Consider the following 14,801-nt stretch of genomic DNA (forward strand, 5'->3'; position numbering starts at 1 on the left):
CAATATTGGTGATGTTAACATGATTATCCTTCAGGCCTCCCCACCGTAAAGTTATTATTTTATCTTTAAACTTACTAAGTAATTTGTGGTGAGATATTTTGACACCATGTAAATATCCTGTTCATCCAACTTTTACCTTCAACAACGACACTGCCTACATTAACCTAATATAACATTTTATCTATGGTAATCTATTGCCTACAAAACCCTTAATTGTGATTATTTTCTAACATCATTCCTCTATATTTATAATTTTTGGCATCCTATTGTGAGGAAGAGCTTTCTATTTCTATTTATTTACATCATAATGAATATGTACATTTTTATATTATTCTATGAATTATGATCAATTGTCATTTTTATTTTGATGTTTCAATAATCTGTCCTAAATTTAGCAATGGGAGCTTCACCAAGTGGGTGTCTATGACCCTTTGCTATATCCCTACCATTCTTTGTATATTTCTTACTTTCTGGCTCGATAAGATACACTAAGTTAATCTTGTTCTTTTCATATCCTAGCTCTGATATTAGTCATTTTTCCAAGGAGTCATGTTTCCTTCTAGTTGAGAATGGTGTTTAGAAACTAATATCTGGGGCCGGGGATGGTGGCTCACACCTGTAATCCCAGCACTTTGGGAGGCTGAGGTGGATGGATTGCTTGAGCTCAGGAGGTTGAGACCAGTCTGGCCAACATGGTAGAGACCCGTCTCTACCAAAAACACAAAAATTAGCCCAACATGGTGGCACATGCCTGTAGTCCCAGCTACTCAGGAGGCTGAGGCAGGAGAATCCCTTGAACCTGGGAGGCGGTGGTTGCAGTGAGCCAAGATCATGCTACTGCACTCCAGCCTGGGCGACAGAGCCAGACCCTGTCTCAAAAACAAAACAAAACAAAACAAAGATCTAGGATGTGCCCATTACTACCGAGGTTTCATTGCTTTGCAATCCTCTCAATATGGGAATAACATTTCTGATCACTTGTTGGGGCAGTCAGTGATTTCTCTGCGGCTTTAAAAAGTAAATGTTCTTTCCCTAATTTCTGAAAACCAGGAATTAATTTCACAATTGCACAAAATGTATTTTAGGGACATCTTTTCTCTGTATTCTGTTAAGTATTCTACACTGAAATCATTCATTAAAAAAATCTTGACATAGCTAAGGATTGACAAGAAAAAAGCAAATAGAAAACTTTGTTTTCTGAGTTTTCCAAAGTATTTTGGAAGAACTGTGTGGTTCACTCTCTATTTGACTTTTTAAAAGTTTGATATAATTGGATCTTTGGGACAATATCCCTGAAGGATATGAAGTTTCAAGCCTCTGTATATCTTAACTGCTGAACTCTAAATTGTTCAGGGACAACAGGTATCTCCCCAAAACAACAAATGATTTAAATTTGCCTAATATTTCAATTGCTATCCTTTGATATTTTTAGTTATGGTAGTAAGAGTTAACAATTTTGAAAGAAATGAATTGCACTATTGTTTTCTACATAACATTTAACATTTTAAAAAGTGAATTAATTTATTATTTCTTGGACATAGTTAACTTTATGAAGTGCATCATAAAACAACATTTTATTTGAAGTTGGTGACAGGGAATTCAGATGGGAGGGCCAATTCTTCTTGGCTACTACTAAATACTTTTTAAATAACAGAAAATATCAGATTTCAGGTAACTGGGCTAATTTTTTCATTTAAAAACTTTTATGCTTGTTAGTCTTAACAGTGGCACAAAAATTAAGCTTCTTTGAAGTAATGCTTTATAATAATCTAATAATTTTTTATTATTAGAGAAATCTATTAAATCTAAAACTTGGCAGAGAAATTTGTAAGATGAAAGCAATGTTTAAGGACATTTGTATTTGAAAATACGAAAGACTCAGTGGAGAAAGAAAACGGTTGAAGGTTTATTAAAAGGCAATATGAGTGAAGAAGCAAGGTAAGTTTTCTGTAGTAATTTTTTGTTAATAATGTGAAATGTAAGAAAAAAAATAACGCTTTGTTTCTGGCTGCCTTGCTAGAAACTAGTTTTGCCCTGCAGTGACCCCTCTGTGGGAATCTCACTGATCATAAGTGAAATTCTGGCGGTGCTAAAGTTAGTTTGCACAAGTTCACTGCTCATGGATATGATCATGACAGTGGTCAACATTCTTCTCTTGCCACTTCCAGTGTTCTTATTTATAACTATATGCTCTGTAATCTTTTTTTTTTTTTTGAGACAGAGTCTCGCTCTGTCGCCCAGGCTGGAGTGCAGTGGCACGATCTCGGCTCACTGCAAGCTCTGCCTCCTGGGTTGATGCCATTCTCCTGCCTCAGCCTCTCAAGTAGCTGGGACTACAAGCACCCACCACCATGCCCAGCTAATTTTTTGTATTTTTAGTAGAGACGGGGTTTCACCGTGTTAGCCAGGATGGTCTTGATCTCCTGACCTTGTGATCCGCCCGCCTCGTCCTCCCAAAGTGCTGGCATTACAGGCGTGAGCCATCGCGCCCGGCCTGTAATCTTATTTTCAAAGAGATCTTATGATAATCTTCCAAGGGAGTTTAGTTTCTGCATTTCCTGTATATATGGGTTTTCATGTATTGCCTGGCTATAATTTTCAGAACTCTTCACACACTCACAAAGATATGGGGCTCAACAATGAATGAAATTGTCCAGTGGATGTATTAGTATTAAATGTGTTAGTATTAAATTGTGTGACATAAGCTGGCTCTTAAATATAATCACAAATTAGTATCTACAATGCTTCGAGCATTGTAGTCTGTGCTCAAAGCATTGCAGTCCTTTTGAAACCAGTGTACAGCCCCCCAAACCATTAGCTGGAAAAGGTAGAGTTCATTTAGACCCAGAGCCTCCACATACGAAGTTGGTTTAATTTTTGTTTCTTTTTTTTTGAGACAGAGTCTCACTGTCACCCAGGCTGGAGTGCAGTGGCGCAATCTCAGCTTACTGCAACCTCTGCCTCCCTGTCTCAGCCTCAGCCTCCTGAGTAGCTGAGACCACAGATGTGTGCCACCACATCTGCCTAATTTTTGTATTTTTCGTAGGATTTCACCATCATATTGCCCAGGCTGGTCTAACTCCTGAGCTCAAGCAATCCACCCGCCTCAGCCTCCCAAAGTGCTGGGATTACAGGCATGAGCCACTGTGCCCGGCCTAAAATTTATTTGTTTCTTTCAAGGTTCCTCCTCTTCTTTTAGTGAAGATCAATATTGCTTTTTATTGTACATTTGAGCTTTCTTTTCTCACTTATCTGCATTACTTTTCTGATTTGAGCTCAGTAACTTCTTCAATGTACATTCATATTTTTCCTCATTCAGTCACTTTCAAATCTTTATTAAAGACCTACTGCGTGCTAAGGATAGGTTTAGGAGCTCAGATTCAAGTATTAAATATGTCTATTCTTTTTTTCAAATTTGCTGTTTTCTAAATTTTGTTGTGGAAGAATCAACTTATATAGATCAAACCTGCTTCCCCCCACCTTACATCAATAAACACACTATCCTGTGATTTCTTGTAGTAAAATTGCATTTATAATAATAGTGGAAATGTTTGAGAGTATTTCCTTACTTTATTCACACTTTATTTATTTCTTTATGTCCTCAGGTTAAATGAAGGGAATAATACTGGAATAAATATAGATGAAAGAAAGAAAATGGAAAGAGAAAACTTCACCATTTGGAGCATTTTTTTCTTGGAGGGATTTTCCCAGTACCCAAGGTTAGAGGTGGTTCTCTTCGTCTTCAACCTTGTAATGTATCTGGCAACGCTCTTGGGCAACAGCACTCTTATTTTAATCACTATCCTAGATTCACGCCTTAAAACTCCTATGTACTTATTCCTTGGAAATCTCTCTTTCATGGATATTTGTTACACATCTGCCTCTATTCCTACTTTGCTGGTGAACTTGATGTCATCTCAGAAAACCATTATCTTTTCTGGGTGTGCTGTACAGATGTATCTGTCCCTTGCCATGGGCTCCACAGAGTGTGTACTCCTGGCCGTGATGGCGTATGACCGTTATGTGGCCATTTGCAACTCGCTAAGATACTCCATCATCATGAACAGGTGCGTCTGTGCACAGATGGCCACGGTCTCCTGGGTGACAGGTTGCCTGACCACCCTGCTGGAAACCAGTTTAGCCCTGCAGATACCCCTCTGTGGGAATCTCATCGATCACTTCACCTGCGAAATTCTGGCGGTGCTAAAGTTGGCTTGCACAAGTTCACTGCTTGTGAACACGATCATGCTGGTGGTCAGCATTCTCCTCTTGCCAATTCCAATGCTCTTAATTTGCATCTCTTACATCTTCATCCTTTCCACTATTCTGAGAATCAGCTCAGCAGAGGGAAGAAACAAGGCTTTTTCTACCTGTGGCGCCCATTTGACTGTGGTGATCTTATATTATGGGGCTGCCCTCTCTATGTACCTAAAGCCTTCTTCATCAAAGGCACAAAAAATAGACAAAATCATCTCATTGCTTTATGGAGTGCTTACCCCTATGTTGAACCCCATAATTTACAGTTTAAGAAACAAAGAAGTCAAAGATGCTATGAAGAAACTGCTGGGCAAAATACCATTGCATCAAACACACGAACATCTCTGATTGGGTCCCTATGGTTTTACCAGAGATGTGCCCCAGGCAGAGCTCACCAGAGAAATTCTAGACAACATACAACCTCTTAGAACTCTGATCGGATCTTACCTCTATATAATTTCATAGTTATGAGATGCGTACACAGAGTGATTGCCTGTTAACAATAGTAGGTTTCAGTTTGCATTTGTTAATATTTCCTTTTTGTGTTTTGCGGTTGTGAGGTTTTGAGTTATAGAGTCATCAAACATTTGCTCCAGAAGAAATCTTGTGTATCTTCTGTGCTTTAACCCTTTCTCAAATGAGGTGGGAGCATAAAGAAAAAAATAAAGACTGGCCTTGATTGTGCAAGTGAGAAAACAGAATTTAAAAATATAAAAGACTAGCTCAACATCACACAACTGTAGAACTGGGACTACGACATCCTTCCGATTTCTTGGCCAGAGCTTCTTTTACCACATGGTGGTGGCTCTCTAATTACCCTTCATTATTCCAGACTCCTCATTAAAACTCCGTATCTCCCTGAGTAAGGCATTCAATGATGCCTACTTGATTTTTCCGCTTGCCAGCCTTGCTTTTCTAAGCACATAAATACTTGTGCAAATTGTATCTGCTTTTATGCCAGTATACTACTGATATACTAATTAAGTCTTTTTCATTCATGTTTTTCTTTTTTCTTCATTGGATGATTGACTTCACAGGGACAAGTATTCCTGTTATTTTGTACCTTTTCTGTTTAGAGCAGTCATTCAGTAAATTAACACATTTATCAGCTTTACACCAGTCACTTTGAGAAGAAAGTACCACTTGGGAAATTACAAAGAAGAAACAAGGGCAATGAGGTATATTGCTTTATAAATACTTAAACATTATAGAGACAATATTTATATTAGTTGTTTTAAATCTTTTATTTGCATACAAATATTGCTTGTTAAAAATGCCTTCACTCCCAGATATTCTGAGTCAGTGACTCTAGGGTGGTTTCTCAATAATCTGTAGTTATAGATGGAGCCCCAAGAAATTCTGATATAGATTGTGTGGTGACCATACACTGGGAGACGTTATTTCCAGCAAAAATTTATCTTTCAAAAAGAAAAGTAGGGTTAGTTCTTGTTTCTCTCTTTTTTTTCCTTTTTTATTTAATTTTTTCCTTCATTCTTTCTGCCTCCATGTGTACCTTCTTACTTGTCTATCTCTACTTCTAGAGTAGAGAAGGGAAGAGGGTTTTGACTGGAGGAATGTAAACTCACTGGACAAATTAAAAATATAAAATACTTTAAAAGTTTTAGTATTAGATGTTGACTTTCGGATTATTTAACTCTAGCATTAGGAGAAATACCTAATGTAGATGACAGGTTGATAGGTGCAGCAAACCACCATGGCACGTGTATACCTAGGTAACAAACCAGCATGTTCTGCACATGTATCCCAGAACTTAAAGTATAATAAAAAAAAAAAAAATAAATACATTTAGGACTTCTGTTACATGTCCCTAGGTGTGTAACCCATACATAAAGAAACTCGAAATAACCACATAGCAAAATTCTGGAGAGGAGGCAATGAAACAATTTTTTTTTTTTTTTTTTTGAGACAGGGTCTCACTCTGTCACCCAGGCTGGAGTGCAGTGGCACAATCTCAGTTCACTGGAACCTCTGCCTCCCAGGTTCAAGCAATTCTCCTGCCTCAGCCTCCCAAGTAGCTGGGATTACAGACATATGCCTCTATGCCTGGCTAATTTTTTGTATTTTTTGTAGAGGTGGGGTTTCACCATGTTGACCAGGCTGGTCTCGAACTCCTGACCTCAAGTGATCTGCCCATCTCGGCTTCCCAAAATGCTGGGATTACAGGTGTAAGCCAATGCACCCGACCAACAATGGGACAATTTGATGCCAGATATTGCTGCCAAGAGACGTTTGATAGTAGAGAATGGAATTATGCCCCCAGTAATGGTTTTGGAATGGTAAGGGAAAGCCGACAGGGAATCATTTATCCTAGAAGTAACTATGTTTCTTCCTAGATACCTCAATCTTCCCAATACAATGGGCACAATCATTGCCTGGCAATTTTAGTGTTATGTTGCGTTGTAATTTTATAGTAGGCTTTTATTTGAGTAGAGCTAAATTTTGTTATAATAGAACTGAATTGTCTGCTTTCTGGAATTTGTTATGTGTGGTTCTAAATATAAACAGAAATAGCTAGAGCTATAGAAATGGTTGAAAGATTTACTTCAAAGAGGGAACTATGAGAGATCTTGGAGACAGAGACTGAATACCCTCTGTAGTCAGTCTGTCAGCTTTGACACAAGGAACTGAGCAGATTGGCATGGAACCACGTGTTTTAGAATGGGATATAGACCAGAATGGGACAACAAACAGATGAGAAATAACCCAGATGTCAGAAGACGACCCAGAACAGAACCTGGGTGGGTATCTCCTTGCAGCAGATCTTGGCTAAGAGAATAGTAGTTAAAGCCATATGTTCCATAACATTGTTGTGCACAACTATATATATATATATATGCATAATAAATGTGCTTTATATATAATATGCAATACTAAAGTTAATTATTGGTAAAACAGTGCATTCTTTTCTTTGGATCGCAATCAACACTAATTTCAGTTGTTACTTTTATAGAGCCTCAGGTAAGGGATCCTTTTGAGGTACTGTTAAAGAGGAATATATTTGACAGAGAAGGTAGAACTACCTCTGATGGAGAACCAATTCTTGCATGAAGGATTATGTGACTAGATTTATGCTTTAGAAAAATCCATTTATGCCACTTCTCTGCTTAAATCCCTTAGCACTGTTTCACTGCCCTAACATTTGAAGTCCTTAAGATGACATGCAAAAACTTTCATAATCTGATTACTCACCATTCACATCTTTTGCTTTAAGCACAGCAAAATTCTTTTGTTTCATGAATGTGTTATGCTCTCTCCTTTCTTTCTTTCTTTCTTTCTTTCTTTCTTTCTTTCTTTCTTTCTTTTTTCTTTCTTTCTTCCTTCCTTCCTTCCTTCCTTCCTCCTTCCTTCCTTCCTTCCTTCCTTCCCTCCCTCCCTCCCTCCCTCCCTCCCTCCCTCCCTCTTTCTTCCTTCCTTCCTTCCTTCCTCCTTCCTTCCTTCCTCCTTCCTTCCTTCCTTCCTTCCTTCCTTCCCTCCCTCCTCCCTCCCTCCCTCCCTCCTCCCTCCCTCCTCCCTCCCTCCTCCCTCCCTCCCTCTTTCTTCTTCCTTCCTTCCTTTCTTTCGAGACAGAGTCTCACTCTGTCGCCCAGGCTGGAGTGCAGTGGCGCAATCTCAGCCAACTGTAACCTCTGCCTCCCTGGTTCAAGTGATTCTTCTGCCTCAGCCTCCAGAGTAGCTGAGACTATGGGTTGCACACCACCACACCTGGCTAATTTTTGTATTTTTAGTAGAGACAGGGTTTCACCATATTGGTCAGGCTGGTGTCGAACTCCTGACCTCAGGTGATCCACCCACCTTGGCTTCCCAAAGTACTGAGATTACAGGTGTGAGCCACTGCACCCAGTCTCTTGTTTCTTTTTTTAATTAATAGCATTTATCATACTTTGTAATTCAATAATAATTTCAATTTATTTACCACTGTATACCCAGGACCTAGCACAAGTCTGGCATAGAGAAGACAGACATTCAGTGCATAGTTTTTATAAAAAATTAAGTGCTTACTGAACATTGTTTGAATAAAAATATACATGTAATAAGCTTTTAACAGCTATTCAATTAGGTACTTGACCATTTCTGTGTTGAATGCCTCTCTTTGATTGCTAGTGGTGGTTAGGTGGTGGTGGTGGTGAGAATATCTACCTAGATTTAAAGAACAAAAATGTCATTAGTTCTTAGCATGGAATCTTTAAAGCATTTGATTAGCTATCTTTACTTTTCCAATAGAAATGGCACATTGTTAAAAAAAGTAAATATGCTAGAAATTATTGTTTCAGGCCTTTGGCCTCTGGTACTGTATTTGATGCAAATTCTATGATCAAGATGGAACATTCTATGTACATTTATGAATGACTCATAATTTGAGTGACTCTAGGGCGGGTCCTCAATAATCTGTCATTATAGGTGGAGCATCAAGAAATTCTGATATAGATTGTGAGATGACCATACATTGGGAGACATTATTTGCAGAAACAAAATCTATCATTCCAACAGAAAAGTAGGATTAGTTCTTCTTTCTCTCTTTATGAGGAATAAGATGAACACTGGAAGAATGTTGGATCTGATGAACACAGGAAGAGTACTCACAATAGAATCAGTACTTGGTCTGTTCATAGAAGGGATTCAAGTATCACATGAATGATTGGGCCATATGTCCCTTACAGCCTTGACTCCTCATTTGCAAACTAGTAATTATAACATAATAGGCTTTTAGCATTCCTTCATTCTCAGCAATATAAATAGCTGTAATTTTTAGTCCTATCTAAGCTATCTAACCATAGAACTTGTCTCACTGGATAGAAGAAAAGAAGATAAGTATCATTTGTAGATAAAGTGACCTGGATGTGAACAGAAGCTCTTGGACTGACTTGGGTTATACAAGTTTTACCATCTCTGTTTTGATAAGGCACAGAAATAGGAAGTAAATATTGGGCTGATATGTGAAGAAAAAGTTAGATGATGTGAGGTGGGGTAGAGAGTATCTCTGGCAAGGGAGCAAAAGAAAACATGGCATGAAGAACCGAAAGAAGACAAATGAGTAGAAGCACGTAAAGAAAAGGGAGGAGTGGGACTGGGTGTGGTGGCTCAGGTCTGTAATCTCGTTATTTTGGGAGGCCTAGGTGGGTGGATCACTTGAGGCCTGGAGTTCAAGATCAGCCTGGCCAACATGGTGAAACCCCGTCTCTACTAAAGATACAAAAATTAGCTGGGCATGGTGGCACATGCCTGTAATCCCAGCTACTCTGGGGGCTGACTCAGGAGAATCGCTTGAACCCAGGAGGCAGAGGTTGCAGTGAACCGAGATCATACCATTGCACTCCAGCCTGGGCACCAGAGCAAGACTCTATCTCATAAGCACATTGAACAGCCATTGAAATGGTTTGAGTAGGGGTTTAGCAAGTATTTTCATAGAAAGTCATTCTGGCCGCCACGTGGAGAACTGATTATGGAGAATAGAAGTGGACACAGGGAGATCAAGTTGGAGAAAATTGTAGTGGTTCAGGTGAATGTTACTGGAAGCTTGGATTAGCATGGGGCAGTGGAGAAGGTAGACAGATTTGAGAGCTGTTTAAAAAGTAACCTCTCAACAATTTGAGAGGTAACATCAGCAGGATTAGACATAGGCAGAGAGAGAGGCAAAAACATCAAATCTGACTCCTTGGTTTCTTGTTTGTAAAACAGAAGACCGATGGTGTCATTAACTGACATAGGGAATCCTGAAAGAGGACCAAATTTGAGGTTGAAAGGTAGGTCATGATTTGTATTCTAGACATGCTGAATTTTCCCATGATTTTGAGATATGTGGTGGAGATATCAAGGAGTCAGTTGGATATGTTAGTCTGGAATTAATGAGAAAGGTCAGTTTGGAGATACAAATTTTGCATGTACATGATAATTTAAGTAATGAACATGGTTAATATTAACTAGGGAGAGAAAGTAGAGTGAGAACATTGCCTAAAATGAGCCTAGGAGAATGCTAATATTTAAAGCCAACCAATTAGGAAAAGCTAACCAAGGGGCACTGAGAAGAAACAATCCCTGAAGTAGGGGGAGGATAAAAACTAGGAGACCACTTCCAGCTTTGGTCGAGATGAAGTAACCACATTCCACTTTGCCTCTCCCCCTGATAGCAATTTAAAACCCTAGACAGAATGCATGGGACAGCTGAGGACTCCTCCACCCCCGCCCCCAATATATCTTGGCTGGGTGACTCCAGTGCAACCTGAAACCCAAACCTACACACTGGGGACAGACAGAAAGCTCTAAAAGAAGCTCTAAGAGAAAGCTCCCTAAAAAGAGGGAAATGGGGTCCCTATGCATCAGAGTGAAGTAAATGCCCTGATTTTTTTTTTCTATTATGCCCAAATCCCCAGGAAATCCTGTGGTGGCAGTGGCAGCATCAACAGTGGTGACTGGACAGGCACCTAGAATTCTTGGGAAGAAGAACTCTTCCTTTTGACCAGAGGAACTGTGACCCCAAGAAGATGGGGGAGTCCCTATTGTTCCCTTACCCACCTCTGTCTTCTTACCATTTGGCCCCTGAGACAGATGCAGTTGTGAGATGTGAACAGCAGAGTGGAGAAATAAAAGCCCTGGCTTTTTAGCTAGAGAAGGAGGACTTTTAGGGAGTGAAAAGTTTCAGAAAGATCGTGGAGACGAGGGAGTCAATAAAGCAATCCCATAAAGTTGTATATAAACACCTATGCCATCTTCAAGTGGAACATGAATTGGTCTGACCCTAAATAGTGTAACAAAGGCTTTGAGAACTTAGCTCTGTAATGTAGGCCACTTTTAAGTCCCAAATATGCCACTGGATGGCATGCATACAGGGCAGATTTAAATAACACTGCAAAGTCTCTGAAAATTTAGGTAACAGTGAACCATACCTTAAAGAAGATGGGTAGAAGCACATAGCCTGAGCTCAACCAGGTCAATGGCTTGTTGAAACACACACACACACAAATCATAATTTTCTTTTGGATTTAAACAAGAGTCAAAGTCTCATGACATAATATTCAAAATGTCCAAGATGTAATCCAGAATCGCTCAGCATATGAGGAATTAAGAAAATCTCAATATCTTGCAAGGGAAAAGGCAGCAAATGCCAACCCCAACATGACAAAGATGTTGAAGTAATCAGATAAAGGCTTTAAAGTAGCTGTTATAACCATGCTCCAAGTCGTAAGGGCAAACATTCTTAAAATGAATGAAAAGAAAGAGAACGTCAGAGAAAAAAAAAAAAAAAAAAAGGAAGAAAAGAAAAGAAACAAGTGGAAATCTTGGGGTTAAAAAATACAACTGAAATAAAAAATGTACATAACGGGCTCAATATAGAATGTAGATTACAGAAGAAAGAGTCTGTGAACTTGAAAACAGATCAACAGAAATCATCCAAACTAAACAACAGAGGGAAAAGATTGAAAAAATAAAACTAACATTTATTTTCCAGTTGTTTTTGGAAGAAAAAAGTAGTAATCTATGGCCAGGCATGGTGGCTTATGCCTGTAATCCCAGCACTTTGGGAGGTCAAGGTGGGTGGACCACCTGAGGTTGGGAGTTCAAGACCAGCATGACCAACATGGAGAAACACTGTCTCTACTAAAAACACAAAATAAATTAGCTGGGTGTGGTGGTGCATGCCTGTAATCCCAGCTACTTGGGAGGCTGAGGCAAAGTGATGCTCACAGCTCAAACAAAACAACTGAACAAATGCTTTACCTCAAGGTAATCATGAAACTTCCAGATGCAGCAGAGCTGCATCCTTCCCATTTTGTCACAGTGACTGTTAAAAACACATGTGCTCAAAGGTCAAGATTTACTAATTTTTTTTTTTAACTGCTTCATCATATGTGCTTCAGTGAAACTAGAACTTTTTTCTATGAGTGCATTATGATAAAGAATACAATAATTACTACTAGAGTTAGGTGCTAGTGCTTTTATTTCTACTACAGTGCCATCACTTTTACTCACCATTGCTTTTGCAACATTTGCAACCATTGAAAATATCATCAAGGTAAAAAAGTAAAATAAACTTGTTTGTATAATTATAAATATTGTTTTGACCTCACAGAAAAGGGCTTGATGACTTTCAGGGGTCTGCATACCATTTGTGTTAGTTTTCTATTGCTGCTGTAACAAATTACCCAAACTTAGTGGTTTAAACAATACAAGTTTGTTATCTTACATTTATATAGGTCAGAAATCTGACATGAGTCTCAGTGGACTAAAGCCAATGTATGGGCAGAAATGTATTCCTTCTAATAGGTACTGGGTAGCAATTATTTCCTTACCTTTTCCAGTTTCTGGTGGCCACCCACCTTTCTTGGCTCATGGCCCCTTCCTCCATCTTCTAAGCTTTCTCATATAGCAACACCCTGACTCTGCTTCTGTCACCACTTCTCTTTCTCTGACTCCCTCTTATGCCCCTCTTTGTCCACTTTTAAGGCCTCTTGTGATTGCACTGGGCCAAGCTCGATCATCTTTCTGTCTTATGGTCAGCTGATTAGCAAACTTAATTCTATCTTCAACCTTTCTTCTCCTTTGCCATGTAACTAAAATATTCACAGATTCCATGGATTAACACGTGGACATCTTTTGGGGCCATCATTCTTTTTGCCACAACTTGGTTTCAAAATAACTGCAGTAAGAAAAAAAAACACGCAGAACTTTTGGATTTCTGAACATTGATTCACAGCTTACTCCAATTCCCAGAGACCCAGAATAATACTGCAATATATGTATCTTGCTCCGTGGCTCAGGCTGGAGTGCAGTGGTGTGATCACAGGTCAGTGCCATTCAAAATTCCTCGGAGCTTCCTCTTCTGTTTTTTGAAATAATTTAAGAGGGTTGGTGTTAATTTTCTTAAACGTTTAGTAGAATTCACTAGTGAAGCCACTTGGTCCTGGGATTTTCTTTTTTGACAAGTTTTTGATTTGTAGTTCAATAACTTTGTTACTTACAGGTTGGTATGGATTTTCTGTTTCTTCTTGAGTCAGATTTGGGAGTTTGTGTAGTTTCCAAATTGAAAAGGAAGAAGTAAAATTATCTCTTTTGGTAGATGACATGATGTTATGTAAAAAAATTCTACATTTTTTTTTCAAGTGACCAGAAAAAAAAAGAAAAGAAAAACAATTAGAGGTAATAAATTAATTCAGCAAAGTTATAGAATCCAAGATCTATGTATAAGAACCAGTGATGTTCCTATACATTAGTAGTGAACATTCTGAATAGAAAAAGGAAAACAATTTCATTTATTTAGTATCAAAAAGAATAAAATACTTAAGAATAAATTTGACTTGGGAGTTGCAAGACTTGTATGCTAAAAACTATAAAAAATTTGAAATTAAAGACCTAACTAAATGGAAAGATAGTCCATGTTCGTGTACTGGAAGACTTAAGATACTCCCCCAAAGTGATACTCCCCCAAAGTGATCTACAGATTCTATGCAATCCATATCAAAATCCTAATGGATTTTTTCATGTTAAATTCTAAAGGACACCAAATAGCCAAAACAATCTTGTAAAAGAAGAACAAAGTTGGAAGACTCCCACTTCTTGATTTCAATAGGTACTATAGAGCTATAGTAATTAAAACAGTGTGGTACTAGCATAAAGATAAATATATAGGACAATGAAATAGAATTCAGAGTCTAGAAATAAATCCATACATCTGTTGTCAACTGGTTTTTGACAATGGCATCCAGAACATTCAATGGGGGAAAGAATAGTCTCTTCAACAAATAACGTTAGAAATGCAGGATATCTATGTGCAAAAGAATGAAGTTGCACGCTTACCTCATACTATATATACATATATATAATTCACATTATATGTAAAATTCACATTGTCTATAAAATTCACATAGCTATAATTCACTATATATAGTGAATTATATTATATATTTATATAATATAACCTATAAGTATATATTGGATTAAAATATATTTAAAATAAAATAAATATAAGTTAATAAATTAAAACACACAATATACAATATTATATAATTATATAATGTAATATTATATTATATGATATATAACAAAGTAATAATATATACTATATGTAATTATATATTATGTATGTAAATATAATTACATATAATATATATATAATTAACTAAAAATAGATCAAGGACCCAAATGTAAAAGCTAAAACTCTTTGAAGAAATAGAGGGGCAAATATTTATGACTTTGGCTGTAACAATGGTTTCTTAGATATAACAGTCAAAGCCCAAGCAGCAAAAGAGAAAATAGATAAATTGGACTTGATCAAAATAAAAGACTTGTAGCATCAAAGGACACTATTAAGAAAGTGAAAAGGAAACTCACAGAATGAGAGAAAATATTTGCTAACCATAAATCCAGGTCTTGGATTTATGCTAATCATAAATTAGATTCTAGTATATAGAATATATAAAAGCCCTATAACAAAAAGAGAAACAATCCAATTAAAAAGCAGGTAAAGGGTGTGCATGGTGGCTCATGCCTGTAATCCCAGCACTTTAGGAGGCTGAGGTGGGCGGATCACT

At 37.8% G+C, this 14,801-nt stretch overlaps 1 protein-coding gene across 1 annotated transcript; it reads left to right on the forward strand.

The window, feature by feature from the left end:
- The first annotated feature begins 1,541 nt into the window (after positions 1 to 1,541).
- On the forward strand, positions 1,542 to 4,859 carry LOC117098843 (olfactory receptor 2K2). The gene is made up of 2 exons (XM_033237836.1): positions 1,542 to 1,671; positions 3,606 to 4,859. The coding sequence occupies exon 2, from the start codon at positions 3,655 to 3,657 to the stop codon at positions 4,603 to 4,605; it is 951 nt and encodes a 316-aa protein (XP_033093727.1). The 5' UTR covers positions 1,542 to 1,671; positions 3,606 to 3,654; the 3' UTR covers positions 4,606 to 4,859.
- The last annotated feature ends 9,942 nt before the right edge of the window (positions 4,860 to 14,801 follow it).

Source organism: Trachypithecus francoisi, unplaced genomic scaffold (genome assembly GCF_009764315.1).
Source record: "Trachypithecus francoisi isolate TF-2019V2 unplaced genomic scaffold, Tfra_2.0 Lachesis_group16, whole genome shotgun sequence".
Classification (NCBI taxonomy): Eukaryota; Metazoa; Chordata; class Mammalia; order Primates; family Cercopithecidae; genus Trachypithecus; species Trachypithecus francoisi.

Excerpts from the sequence above, each read along its gene's own strand:
- LOC117098843 (XM_033237836.1), top strand. The coding sequence starts at position 3,655 with ATGGAAAGAGAAAACTTCACCATTTGGAGCATTTTTTTCTTGGAGGGA.